This window comes from Sorghum bicolor, chromosome 6, assembly GCF_000003195.3.
Source record: "Sorghum bicolor cultivar BTx623 chromosome 6, Sorghum_bicolor_NCBIv3, whole genome shotgun sequence".
NCBI classification, from domain to species: Eukaryota; Viridiplantae; Streptophyta; class Magnoliopsida; order Poales; family Poaceae; genus Sorghum; species Sorghum bicolor.
The window spans coordinates 52,147,872-52,162,719 of NC_012875.2; the positions used below are offsets into that span (position 1 = coordinate 52,147,872).

General features: G+C 40.8%; 1 protein-coding gene across 1 annotated transcript; it reads left to right on the forward strand.

The window, feature by feature from the left end:
- On the forward strand, positions 7,316 to 13,400 carry LOC8055928 (sphingoid long-chain bases kinase 1). Its single transcript, XM_002446824.2, has 9 exons — positions 7,316 to 7,590; positions 8,511 to 9,042; positions 9,136 to 9,492; positions 10,157 to 10,250; positions 10,345 to 10,382; positions 10,485 to 10,631; positions 10,789 to 10,888; positions 11,513 to 12,471; positions 13,036 to 13,400. Exons 2-9 carry the CDS (start codon positions 8,632 to 8,634, stop codon positions 13,183 to 13,185), a joined length of 2,256 nt encoding a protein of 751 aa, XP_002446869.1. The 5' UTR covers positions 7,316 to 7,590; positions 8,511 to 8,631; the 3' UTR covers positions 13,186 to 13,400.

Consider the following 14,848-nt stretch of genomic DNA (forward strand, 5'->3'; position numbering starts at 1 on the left):
CGCATCGATCGGTGGACGTTTTTCTGCCGGCTAGCGCCTGTGATCTCAACGTGACACCCCGTCGTCCGGTCCGTCGCTCCCCGATCGACGATCCCACGGCGTGCACGGCGGCAGGCGGCAGCTTGGAGGGCGTCTGATCAAGCGACGTGTGGTGATAAATAAATATATAAAAAGCACGGCATGGCGCATGCAGGCAGCTGCTGGCGTTGCGTCGGCAGCTAATGCTGCAGCTGCAGATCTATGGATCATCAGAGATACTAGTATATATATAAAAACGGGTCCATGAGGCCATGACTCGGCCATGATTCCGAGAGTGGCAGTTGCAGCAGGCCTGCCTGAAAAATCCCTGGAACTGATGTGTGAGTACTTTGCTGCCTCTTGTATATTGCAGTTCCAGTACCATGATTGATTCTCCTAATCTAATCTCTCTCTGCTATCTGAAGCACTGCTCCGCGTGCTTTATGGCCGGCCGGCCAGCAGGCCCGCCGCCCGGCTGCCGCTAGCTGCTGCGTGCGCCTGGGCAGGCACGGCGCCGGCCGATCGGTGGATGGCATGTTCATCGTCGTGCACCCGCGTCACTTCGAGAATGTTTGCGCCGGAAAGGAGGACCCTCGTGCCGTTTTTTCTTTTGTGGTTACTGTTTGCACGAGAACCGCGTAGCACTGGGGGAAGGGAAGGGAGCCGGCTTTCTCTTGCTTGCTGATCCAACTCAAAGGATGCCTGCCCATCAAAGCGGCGTGTGCCTGCTGTCTGCTGATATCTCCAGGAATCTTTGCTTTCCCGGCCGGCTTCATTTCGATAGGTCTGATCAAAGTGCCATTTGCGTTTGGGACTCGTACTGACAAAATGCTTTAGCACAACGAAAACGACTCGTCGTGGTAGCTGATACATACACAGCACCTACTTGGTAATGGTTAGCTGATACAAAGGAGCTCAGCACTGGCGCTGCTACACAGGGCTAATGAGACTGAGCGTTTAGTGTACAGGATGCCTCTGACATCGAAATGAAAATGTGCCAAGAAGCAATCAGTGGCGTACTGGCGTGCAGTGCCTTGATGGAGGTGTTCTGCTCTTTCTGTGGTGTAAAAGAAGCAGAGTTTATGCCGTTGTAGACGGTTATACTACCAACAGCTCGGAAAAGAAGATGCACTGCTGCTACTTTTTTTTTCTGCAATGCGAAAGAAAAAAAGCTGACGAGCTTTGTACTGTAAAGTTACCGGAGCTGGAGAAAAAGAAGGGGGACAGCAAGGTTAGATGCTTGAAGCCTTTATAATCAGGCTGGCTTCTGACACAAGAAGAATCGGTTTTGGAGCGTCGTGACTCCACGGCTCATGGGCCATGCACGACCAGGGCCGAAAAAGAATTTCGTGAAGATAGACGTGCTTTTTGAGGAGGATTCGTAGCATTACGGCCCAAATAGAGTGGCCCGTGCGAAGGCCCGGCTGTGCCTTCAAAAGGCCGGTCTTTGTAAAGCGAAGCAGCGTTGCTAAATAAAAGGACACCGTGCAACATGGTCTTTATTCCCGTATTGTAACGAAAAGGAAGCCTATATTATTGGGCCTACTCTTTTTTAATTGTCCCCTTTTATGGAATTCATAGATATATCACTAATCAAGAGTTATGCTACGACCCTATTTGTTTCCACTTATAATCGGGGATTTTTTTATTCTGATTGTGCTAGCTCAAAGTTCTAAAGTGGTGGCTAGAAGAATTGGAAATAACCAAAGCGTTTGGTGGGGTTCTTGACTTTTTACCAATAATCCGATTATTTCTTTCCACCATGGGAAAACTTGAATTTCATTACCCAAAAGCAAAAAAAGTAAAACCTGAATTTCATTATCCAAAAGCAACAAAGTTACATGTAGTCTAAGCTTTGTTCAGAAACTAACCAACCATACGGCGTTGCTCAAATTACCAACCACTACTCTGACCACCCAGGGATCTAAAGTGGGATGGACAAGAGAGGCCAATGCTTCACATCCATGCTCAAGATCGCTCCTGGTGGTGGTAGAGGGCAAACAAAGTCTCCAGAGCATACAAGGAAGTGGTACGTGGTCTCAAATTCTTGTTTGGGGTCTCTAACATAGGTATCAGACCTGAAGAACTTAGGAAGATGGGAACTATAGTCACTCTTTTGATTTACTTTTCCCAAAATCAAAATAAATACTTTGAATTTTTCAAGAATATTGTAACTCTTTAAAGTAGAAGATACAGATTATAAAATGGCCCATTTTGCTTGGATTTGCAATCATGAGTTTTACGAATTTGAAACCAAATTTCGTCCCAAAATGTTATTTTTGAGTTTGTGTTTAAGTAGTTTGGCCTAAACTGGTTTAAAATTTTCAGAAAAAAATAATGTACTCTAAACATGGCTACAGACTGGTGAAATCCAAAGTTCTGCCTAAAAATTGAATTCAAAAGCATACAAACCATACTAAAAATTTATGTGGATGTTAAAGACATACACATGTATGTTTGGTGTCATGTTTGAAAATTTTATGCCTTGTTTAGTTCCAAAAATTTTTAGGCAAAAAAAGTAGAATATTTTGCGTTTTTGTGTTTTGGAAGTAAACGGGGTCGAAATTTTTTGCCCTCAAACTGTGCAGTCCTAAATTAAGGCATTAAATAGTTTGTGGACAGCCTCGCAGAAGTCAAACATAGTTTGTTAAGACATACACATGTTACATGTATGTTGATGTTTTTATTCTAACCGCATAAGGGTCTTGCTCGAGCAGTTGGAGTGGCTTGCATGGATGACCGATGGACAGTCGATTCATGTGCAGTGTTGGCTGGGGACAACAGCCTCGCGGATGAAGCTCATCAGCAATTCCTTCGATATAATAATCAAGCAATCAGGCTACTACAGTAGCAAATGTGAGAAATAGGTGGGCACGTAGATGATCCTTGTCATTTTACTGTTCCTTTTTTTTATTGATTTCATTGCTCGTTTTAATCAGGTTTTAATTGTTTCTTTGTCCATGGTTTGCTGATGATTCTTTATTTTGCTCATTTTTCACATTTGTTTTAACAAATGTTTTTAATTTGTCTAGTTACAAATTCAGTTGAAATATTCTATTTTATTAAAAGAAAATATGGCATGCCAATACTTCACTGGTCTAAGAAGTTAATGAAATCTTGAAATAAAAATATCCATATGACAGTTATATATTCTTGCGAAGTATGCAGCGCATCTAGATAGTTAAATGCCTAAGAAAAAAAAATAACTTGAGCGATTTTTCAAACAAAAATTACTTGAGTAAAATGAATCGAAGATCATTAAATCTGTTTTATTATGTTCAAATAGGCAGTGCCAGAGATCTGGAATTTTTTTAAGCTGAAAAAAAAAGAATTAGCTGTTTCTGACAGTTTTGTTCAAATCGTTATGTAAAAAGAATTAGCTGAAAAAATACTATATTCGTCATCATTAAATTTCCTAAGTATATCGTCCAAGGTCACTGTTGCGTGCAGCTCACAGCCATGTACACACTTTGCTAATCGTATCAGCTTGTTTAGCGCAGCAAGTTAGCTGTCCGGTTTACATAAGAAAAATCAATCACATATTCCTGCTAAGCTCAGTTGCAGAACGAGCACCCTCCTGCGTCTTGAGTAGATAATTCATTTGTTTTTTCTCAATGGATGTTTTATATGACATTTGCACATGAATACGAAGTTCAGTGACCTCCGATATAATATATTTCCTTTTGTAAATTCTAAGACATTTAACTTTTTTACCTCAAATTTAATCGCTCGTTTTATTCAAAAAATTTATACAAACAATTAAATTTAAGTTTTTTAAGAACTTTTATTAATAAATCAATCCACAATAAAATAAATGATATTTTGCACAAAATTTTGAATAAGATGAGTGGTAAAACTTGGTGTTAAAAAAGTCAAACATCTTATAATTTAGAATGGATTGAGTATATAGTTGTAGGACACTCCCTCTATACCTATAAAAAAAGTCATTTAGGACAACCACACGGTCTTAAAGTTTAATTTTGACTCCGTGTTTTTATAAAAATATTTATAAAAAACTGGTGTGTGTGTGTATATATATATATATATATATATATATATATATATACGGAAGCGCTATTCTATACTCTAGGTGTAGAATATTATTCTACACCGCAAGTCAAAACTGAGTAGAAAAAATACTGAGCAATACTGGAGAACTTTAAGTATCATCCCGTCCAACACCCAGGACCATGAAATACTGAACAATACTTGTATATATATATATATATATATATAAATACTTGTATATATATATATATATATATATATATATATATATACTATATATACTATATATATTTATGAAAGTATTTTTCAAAACAAATCTATTCATATGGTTTTTATATTTTCAAACTTAATAACTTAAAAGTTATTTATAATTTATATTCTCAATGTTTGATCTAAATGTTATCTAAAACAACTTTTTTTATAGGTATTGAGGGAGTATATCTTTATTATTTTGTTTTTTATTGTATGCTAAGCATAACAAACCGAGTAGACTTCCATCTCGAATACAGTACAATATACGTTGGCAATAATGTTGTAGCGCACTCCGGGATATCAAAGAACTTGTTGTCCAATCATTCGATCCAACATCCAACTACTTTAGTTCCACCGAACGAGCTTCCTCAGTTGCAGCCTTGGATAGTTGAATTACTTTAATTCAGAGATAGGGTCGGGGATAAAAGCAGCACTATGAAAGTATGATCTCTTTGCTTAACGACACCCAAAGCAAACCGATATGCCAAACGCTGCACTGTAGCAGTACTGTCGGTGACGACTGACGATCACCGGAGGGCGATGGTGATGCGAGCACAAATGCGCATGGTGCGTCTGATTGCCAATGGAACTGAAAATTGCACGCTGTTCCCTAAATTTGGAAGGTACGACTGGAACCTTCGTGTTGACATTCTTGGTGAGGTCTGTGTGGCTTTGTCACGATATGCGCCACGACAACAGGCCTGGCCTTGTTTAGTTAAAAAAAAAAGCAAAATCTATAGCATTTGCATTTGTATTTAACAAATATAGTTTAATTATAGACTAACTAAGCTTAAAAGATTGTCTCATAAATTACAGATAGACTGTGTAATTAGTTATTTCTTTTATCTATATTTAATATTTCGTACATATGCTGTAAGATTTAATCTGATGGATAATCTAAAAAATTTTGCAATTTTTTTGAACCAAACAATGCCATGGTCAAGCCAGCTTTCCAAGTACACGCCGACCACTTTTTTTAGGAAAAAAAAAACTAGAACCAGCTAAGTTGGACTAGGGCGTCCAATTTGGAACGCCGTATTGATAAGTCAAATAGAGTCAATTGGGACACAATTGGACCAGTTTTCTTCTAGGGCAAATTTCATATGTGGAGTAATAATTTGTTACGTCGTGCTAACTCGAGTAATCAACAAAAACCGGACAAAAAAATACATATGCGGTTAAAGATATACAAATGACGACGAGATTGACATGTCGTTTTAGTCTCTAATGGAGAAATTTTATTCGTCCCTATTTGCAAGCCATATAGGCCTGTGTGCATCAACTCTACATATCACAAATCTTTATTGTCGCTCTCGCCTCTTGGTATTGTAAATTTTTTGCATTGTAGTGGACAGTGGCAGCAGCGATCATCAACGCGCCCTACGAAAATCGGCCTGGCGTCCTCGCCAAACATTTCAGTGAAATAGAGTCACTTCTGACACAAGCGGGCCAGTTTTCTTTCAACATGGGCAAAATTATACGCGAAGATGCGCAGGGTACCACAATGTAACACATATCAATTAGTCAATCGCGTAACAATTTGTTATGTCTTGCTAACTCGAGTAATCAACGAAAGCCTAGGTAGGACAACTTAGTTAATCGTGTAACAATTTTTGACGCGGCACACATTTAGAAAACGCGGGCGGTGCTAGCTCTTGCCCGGATAGGACATGAGCGAGAATGGGGAAGGTGAAGAGCGGCGGTGAAGACTTCCTCAGGGACCTGCTCCATCTGAGCCGGGAAAGGAGACGAGCGACAGTGAGTATCCGGCGGCCATGGTCTCCCTTTCCCTCCCCGTCGCATCTTGCTGGGAACTTTACATATTTACCATTATAACGGATGATACTTATCGAAATCTCACTCTTATAGTGGCGCTTATACATCTTTAGTAGTTTTAATTCGTACGTCTTTTATTTTTACCATATTTGTCTATGTGGCTTGTCAGGTCAGGCTGATACGCTGACACACAGTCAGCACGGGCACGTGAAATGTCCTTCTGCCCCTGCCTTGCTCCTCTCTCTCCCTCTCCAACAGCTAGGTCTCGTAACTCCTAACACTGCTAGGTGGGCCCTACTTGTTAGCCGTGTCTTCCACCTCTAGCACCCCTCTCTAACGTTCTTCTTTTGCAAATCCACCACTTGTCCACCGAGGAGCTGTCCTCTAGTCTTGGCCCTAATCAGCGAGTTGGGTTCGCGCATGTTGGTAAGGAAGGCGAGTGTACCGTCCCTAGTGCATCCCATCCACGTTCCTCCGCCGAGCTCGTCACTGCCTCCGAGGATTTTCTTGTCGTCCTTCCCCGCGCGCCCACCACTGCATTTGCTGTGTCGAGCTGGGCCATTTTTGCGGGTGCCTTGGCTTATTAGAGAAATATATGCATCAGGACATAATAAGCAGAAGTGAAGGCGTGGAGCTAGATGGGAGGGGCCGCACCTTGAGTGATACTCATCACGAAGAAGCAGGCGGTGCGTCGGGTGGCACTGCCATGCCCATGCCGCGATGCACATAGCGGACCAACGGTCAGGGCGGTGGAAAAGTCTGAAGAGGATCGGAATATCGTCGGAGCTCTTTATGTGCATGGTGGTGGCGGCGGCCGCCGGTGGTTGAGAAGATGAGGGCAACAATGGCGAAGTTGCGATGAAGAGGGGTGCTAGAGGTGGAAGACATTGCTGATAAGTGGGGCCCACCTGGAAGTTGTGGGACCTAGTTGTCGGAGAGGGAGAGAGAGGAGCAAGGCAGAGGTAGCAAGAACATTTCGTGTGCCCGTGCTGTGCGTCAGCGTATCAGCCTGGCTTGGCGTGTTACATAGGCAAATGTGATAAAAATAAAAGATGTATGACTTAATACTATTAAAGATATAAACGTCATTATAAGAGTGAGATTTCAACAAGTATCACCCCCATCTTGCTGCACTAGGCAGTGGGCTCTGTTGGGCTGCGTCCGTGTGCTACTCTCCTCTGTCGGATGGACCATCGACGGTGCACGGGCGTTCGGCGTCTAGTTGCAACTATGGAGGTCTCGCAACTATGTTAGAGGACCTGGTTCCGGCAACCCCTGGCCTTCGGTTCCGGTCCTTCCTCCCACCCCCGTGTCCCGTCCCACCGCACCGGCCTCGGCCTCGGCCTCCCCCTCCCTTTCTCGCGGTCGCGGCACCCCACAGCTATCACCCGACCTCCCACCGCCGCCACCACCGCCGCCGCGGGCCTGCTTCGGATCCAGAAATCCAGAAGGACGCCCGCTCGATCCGCCGCAGGGCGGCGCGCCCGCCAGGCTCCATCCCCGGATCCGATCGCCCGCTGGGTGGGTGGAATATCGGTGCGTTCCCTTGCCGGTGCTTTCCTTACGGCGGAACCTTCGTGTTAGGTGCGGTTGGTGATGGACTGCTCGTCGTCGGCTTGTTGTTGTTTTTTTTTTTTAATTTCTCCCTTCTGCTCCTGCTCCTGCTCCTGCTCCCTGCTTCCGGTGCTTGGCGATTCGCGACCTGATGTGCTGCGCTGCGCGTGTGGCATTTTGAACCGTGTTAGGCGAGATCTGGTCTCAGTAGGTCGCAGATGCTTGTGGCGCGCTGCGACTGTTACTTCTGCGGCTTAGCACGTTCCCTGTGCCTGCATGAACTAACAGTAGTAGATGTGTTGATACCGTCTATTTTTGCTCATCATCTGATCTTATTATTTGATAGTGCACGTACTCATATGTGTTGTACAAATGGTTGCCATTAGCATTCAATTCCTTGCGTCTTGCGGATTATATCATCGATACACTGTACCACATATGTTTCATGGCTACATATTATGACTTTGTGCTCCTAGAACATCTGTGTAGTCAAATGCTTCCTCTGATAGTACTTTACCAAATTGTTGCCCCGTAGCTTTTTTATGGCCTATCTTTGATGTTGGTATCCCGGGAATGGCTGCACGAAAAAAAATATCAACTGACCCCTTGATCATTTTCTCTAGAGATTAGAGGAAAGGTCTCCCTTGCTTTATTTTCATCGAAAACAAAGTGAACCAAAGTCTTAATCTCCTAGATCAATTTCTGACGATGGCAGTTCAAAAGCTAAGCATGACGGCCTAATAGCTTGAGTGCTAAGCGCAATGCAATGCAATTGGTCAAGGAGGCTGCTTTTTTATTTTTTTGTGTGTGGGAATGAGACTCAGGAGCACACTTGCCCCCACTATGTGGCATTATATATTTACCAGACATTTGCATATAATATATGTTTCCTTTAACTGCAGTTGTCTTAATTATACTGACCTTATCGTATGGCATTGGAGCCGTGATGCCTCATCCATCTCTGAAGCTGTATAGAATTCATTGCTTGGATCAATGTTCTGAAGTGCTGTCTAACAGTCAGAAATGGACGGAACCGAGCTTGAAAATCCTACTTCTAGGAGCTCATCCCAGAAATCTAGCCGACGTTCTAGTAGTAGGCGTTCTCAGAAGTCAGCTGGACAGCATTCTTTGACCAGTACTCAAGAGAAAAGAAGCAAATCAAAATCTTCAAGGCAGAAGCACTTGGTTATTGATGACAAAGAGACTAAAAAGGGAAAAAACCATGCCCACAAAATTGATGTAGCAGATGAGAGGTCCAATTTTGTAGGTTATGAAGTGTATGCTGGAAAGCTGATTTTTGATAAGAAAAATAGAAGTGCAAGTGATAATAATGAGTTACCATCAAACAGAAAAGCTGATGCAATTGATGCTAGACTCACAAGTAAAGCTCTGATCTGGGGCAGCTCTGTGCTCCTCCTGGAGGATGTCGTCTCTGTAAGTTCAGACAATAACATGTGTCTCTATTACTAATTATTAGATCTGTTTCATCACTTTACTGATATTTTGCCTCTGCTTATATTTTGGCAGGTATCATATAATTCGGGAGTCAAACATTTTACATTGCATGCATACCCAACTAAAAAGTCTTTATTTGGAAAGACACGCAGAGTTCAGAAAGACTTCTGCTTTATAGCCTCTACCCTTGACGAGGCCATTTTGTGGGTGACATGCTTTGCCGAACAAAGTATATATGTTAATTTACTACCTCGCCCTGCAGCATCTAGTATCAATCCAGACTCAGACAATCCCCTCAGTGAGTCTTTATTCGACCAGCCACCGATTAAATGCAAATCTCCGCAAAGAGTACTTGTTATATTGAACCCTCGATCTGGACATGGTAGATCAAGTAAAGTTTTCCATGAGAAAGCTGAACCTATATTTAAGGTACTTTTGATGTCTATGCATGCAAATTAAAACAACTGATGGTTTGAGTAGCTACGTTTAACTTTTTTTCCTGATAGAGTTTCTTCTTGAAATTCTAATGAATTTCCTTTTCCGACTTGTTGTTGCTAAGCTTAGGATATACATGTTCATGGCTTGGTGGCAACTTGTTGGATATCTTCTATAATTTCAATTTGTGCACGTATGAACTAAAAAGTCATAGACATATTCTGTTTTTGTGTTATTGAAAATATATGACTATATGAGATTGCCACATCGACAGATTGTTAGTCTTTTTGTCCTTTTTGCGACTCTGCAGTAGTAATTAGTAAGCAACGGAAATAATGAATGCCACATTGGAACTGGAGTCAAATGTTTTGTTTGATTCATTATGCAATGACCATTTAGACATTTAGTCTCACTCCTCCGGTAGTGGAGTAGCAATTTACTGTTCTAGAAAAAAATAGAGCAGTAGCCAGTTACAACTGCCTATGTGTGGCATCATCCTCTCTAAGGAATATAAAATGTTTTTACAGATGCATATTGTATGCCACATTTGTGGTTACTAGCTTCAGTTAAAATCTTTGCATATTGTTATGCTTTACAATATACATATTTTTTGTTGCTACTTTTAGCTACTACTAATTGAGCGATAAAATTGATGCAGCTTGCAGGTTTTCAGATGGAAGTAGTTAAAACTACTCATGCTGGGCATGCAAAATCTCTTGTATCTACATTTGATTTCAGTGTATGCCCTGATGGTATGAACATTAATCATGTAGATATGTGAATTATACAATTCCAATGTAGAGAACCATTTTAACTGGTCTTAATGATACCGTGAAATTTTTGCAGGAATTGTGTGTGTGGGTGGTGATGGAATTGTGAATGAGGTTTGACTTTGCTTTTCATATTATAGTTTTTTAGATGGTTCATATTATAATTGGTTAGGAATAATTATGTTATTTGCTAGCTCATTACTTATAGCTCTACAGGTGCTCAATGGTCTTCTCATTAGAAGTGATAGAGCAGAAGCTGTATCAATTCCAGTAGGAATAATTCCTGCAGGGTCTGACAACTCACTTGTCTGGACTGTTTTGGGAGTTAGAGATCCTATTTCTGCATCATTATTAATTGTTAAGGTATTTCGAGTTTCCAGTTTTATCATTACTGTTGGTGTTTTATGGCGACTTCCTATATGAGGAGAGTGCCAGCAGTATTATTTTGCTTACTTTGATTTTGTTCAAATAAGGCTACTACTAAATCTTGTTCTCATGAGGATAAATTCCTTCATGACAGGGTGGCTTCACAGCTCTAGACATCTTGGCTGTTGAGTGGATTCAATCTGGGCAAATACATTTTGGCTCAACTGTTTCATACTATGGTTTTCTTAGTGATGGTAACCTCTTAAGTCATTTCAGTGTTTTCAGTTGTGATTATTCTGATGTGTGTTGCAACTGTTTTTACTGGCCAGATACTACATTTTACCCTTGTGGAGAATACCATTGAATCACATGTGCCTTAGATAAATACTAGGATCGGGCTTGCCCTTTGCTGTGGTGATTTAGTTACCTTTTTGCGATTTATATGTGGAATGCAGTTGTGTTATCAACTACTAGCGGCAACTCTTATATAAGTGTAACATCATATCCGCTAAGCATGCCAGTCTGGAAGAAATCTGTTCTTTAGTTCCAGGTTCGGAACTACATTTCTACTGATTTATGAAGGTCATCCAGATTCAAAATCTTAAATAAAAATGTGATTTGACAGCATGCATATTTTTAAGCCTGTTATAAATTAGCTTTCTTTTATAATGAAATTATATAGCATTATTACTTATGACTATTCTTCATGTCTTTCAAGATCTGAGTACATTCATAATGAATAATTAATAAAAATCATTTACCTGAACTGGCCGCTCTCAGAAATGTAGTGTGTCCGTCCACTTCTCCACTTTCCAATGTTTGCATCAGTGAAAAATTGTGGACGTTGAGAAGCTGAAATTTTTCTTACTACTTTGCAGTCCTGGAACTTTCTGAGAAATATCAGAAGAAATTTGGTCCTCTTCGATATTTTGTGGCTGGAATACTGAAATTTTTGTGTTTGCCTAGCTACTTCTATGAACTAGAATATCTTCCTGTGTCAAAGGAGATGGCTGTGAATGGAAAAGGTACAGATCAAGACAAGACCCACTTGTCCAATGTCTATACTGATGTAATGCACAGTAGATCAAAGAGAGAAGGAATACCAAGAGCCTCCAGTTTGTCCAGTATTGATTCTATTATGACTCCGAGTCGGATGTCACTTGGGGATGTTGATACATCAGGTAGTACAGTGGCAAGCACTGAACCATCAGACTATGTACGTGGTCTCGATCCGAAAGCAAAACGCTTATCTCTGGGAAGAAGTAACATTGTTTCAGAACCTGAAGCAGTGCTACACCCTCAGCCACATCATGGATCATTCTGGCCAAGAACCAGGTCGAAAGCAAGGGCCGAGAGAAATTCAGTTGGTGTAACGTCTAGTAATGACACACAGTTGTCTTGGGCAACCCCAGCAATGCATGATAAGGAAGACATTTCCTCAACAATATCAGATCCAGGACCTATTTGGGATTGTGAACCAAAGTGGGACACAGGACCAAAATGGGATAGTGAGCTAACTTGGGAGCCTGACCACCCCATTGAACTTCCTGGACCACAAGAGGACATGGAAATGGGAACACCAATGGAACTTGTGCCAAATTTGGATGAGAAATGGGTAATTAGGAAAGGGCACTTTCTTGGTGTCCTAGTATGCAACCATTCATGCAAGACAGTGCAAAGTCTGAGTTCACAAGTTATTGCACCTAAGGCCACCCATGATGACAACAGCTTGGACTTACTCTTAGTTGGTGGAAAAGGAAGATGGAAATTGCTGAGATTTTTCATACTTCTGCAATTCGGTCGCCATCTCTCTTTGCCTTACGTCGAATATGTGAAGGTATCTTAACTAATCTGCTCAAGCCATTTTTGCCCATTCCTTCCGTTTTTTTTTGCCCTAGTATTTATTTTTCCTTTCTGACTTTTGGGTGAAAATATATACATAGAGGTGAGACTAATCTTATCATATTATATCTAATTGGGTATCCTCAAGAACTTTAAACTGGATCCATGTCATGTAGTTTTGCATCAACTTTGGCATGTTCTTGTGCATTCGAAGTAGACATATTTCCACTCTGTATTTTTCCATCCTATTAGAGACGTGCCGCGGGGGGGGGGGGGGGGGGGGGGGGTGTGTGTCAGTCAATGAAGTTGTAAGACACATCTTCAGCACTTGTTGAGTTTAGTTATTTGAGACCTCAAAACAAAATGTTGGCTGAGGTCTGTGTAGTACCATTTACATTAGTTCTTGTCATGGTCATGGACCACCACTGAGAGCTTCGTTAAATAAGAATATTAGTTTGTGAATGAAGCTGTTCAATTTTTAAAGCACAAAAGCTGGTTTTCCTATCCTAATAATCCTAATAAGAATGCTGATTCGATCTTAATGCTGATATTGACACAGGTGAAGTCAGTTAAGCTTAAACCTGGAGCAAACACTCACAATGGCTGTGGCATAGATGGTGAGCTTTGCCGTGTCAAGGGACAAGTACTCTGCTCCCTGGTTCCGGAGCAATGCAGACTGATTGGCCGACAATGGAGACAATCTATTTAAGCGCTGTATTGTTGAATTTCATGGGTCTTCGGTTCTTTCCACTTCTAACAACTAATGTTTATACAGTGATACTTTCTGATGTGATTAAGCGTGGGTTGACGTTGCAGATCTTGAGAGTTTGAACTGGACAGACAATGTTGTGAGGTTTCTGTATATTTGAGTGGTTATAGGATGATATGTTGATTCTGTTTATTGATGTTGCGTTTGCTTATATATTCAATAGAGTAATTCACTCCCCTTTGGGGGTGGCGCCGTGGTGGGAAGTTTGGTGGTTTTGTTTGCCCTTCAGTTCATGACATCGTTTCGGCAAAGTGTACACTTCGTTCTATACTTATTAGAGATAACATGATTTAACTGAATCTTAATTTATTTGCTAACTACTCTTAGTCCAAGTTGAACTTATATAAGTGTTCACTCTGATAGATTGTATATGTCAGATGTGCTACGAGCTGGTACTAAATTCAGAGCATGGTAAACGTCACGACAGACAATGGGCAGAGTCCTATTTTGTAAAGCAAACCACAAGAGAAATGAACCAGAATTTACAAATAAAAATTTTGACTCTTGTTTCTCTTTGATAAATAGTATCAGATACCTCGTCTAATCTTTTAATTGGTTGTAAATCCACGAGCATTTCAGAGTACATATGATTATCACATTCTTTTGAGTGCAAGTCCTTTGAGCTAAATCAAACGACAGATTCAAGGATGTAAATGTTGAAATTTGGCGAACTTTCATTTCCACCGGCATCCGTAAGTGTAAACGTTGCATTGAAACCAGTGGCGGGCACAGTTGTGTTCATTGGTATTCAGTTGAATACCCAAAATATTTGGCAAAAAAAATTATATATATAGTATTTATACATATGAGTATTAGTGTATATAAGAAAAACAAAAAATATTGTCTCTTGTCACACTCGTGCAAAGGTGAATTACGTAAAAATATTCCCAAACTCCATCAGTAGCATGAACTATATACAGTATATATCATATATGGCTTGGTTGTCAAAAAAATTTTGAAGCCATTTAATTGTTAAGTATTTTTTCTTGAATACCCAGCCCTTAAATCCTGCGCCCGCCACCGAATGAAACTTGGTGAACTTCCATTCCCACGTGTGCCCGCACTAGCTATTTCTCCTGTGTGCACCGGAGGCCAAAAACTAGTCGTTAGATAAATTGGTCACCCACCTACTTTACGATTAGAGTTTAGTCATAAATAACGTGATATAAACAAATAGACGATTAAAATATAATTTAGAAGATCGTGCAAGTCAAATTGTGCTTTTAAACTATGATGAAGAGAGTCTGTTTCTTACTAAACCTAGTAAAAGTTATAAAGATTTGATTTGAAAGCAAAACTAAAACGACTAAACATTTCAGAACAGAGAGGGTAGTCTTACAAGCAACCATTGTATATATACCACGTCGAGAGGAGAGTGGAAAAACCGAAATCGTAGGGGTGCACGATTACCATGATGATGATTATTATTATTATTTTTGCCGAGAAGTGTGAAACCATGAATTGACACCTGTCGGCGTCCAGACCCGTGGTCTAGACACTAACGAGTATAAATCTACGTGACTACCCAAACTTAGATGGTGATGAAAGTGAGACACAGAGGGTTTATACTGGTTCGGGCCAAGAATGCCCTACATCCAGTGTG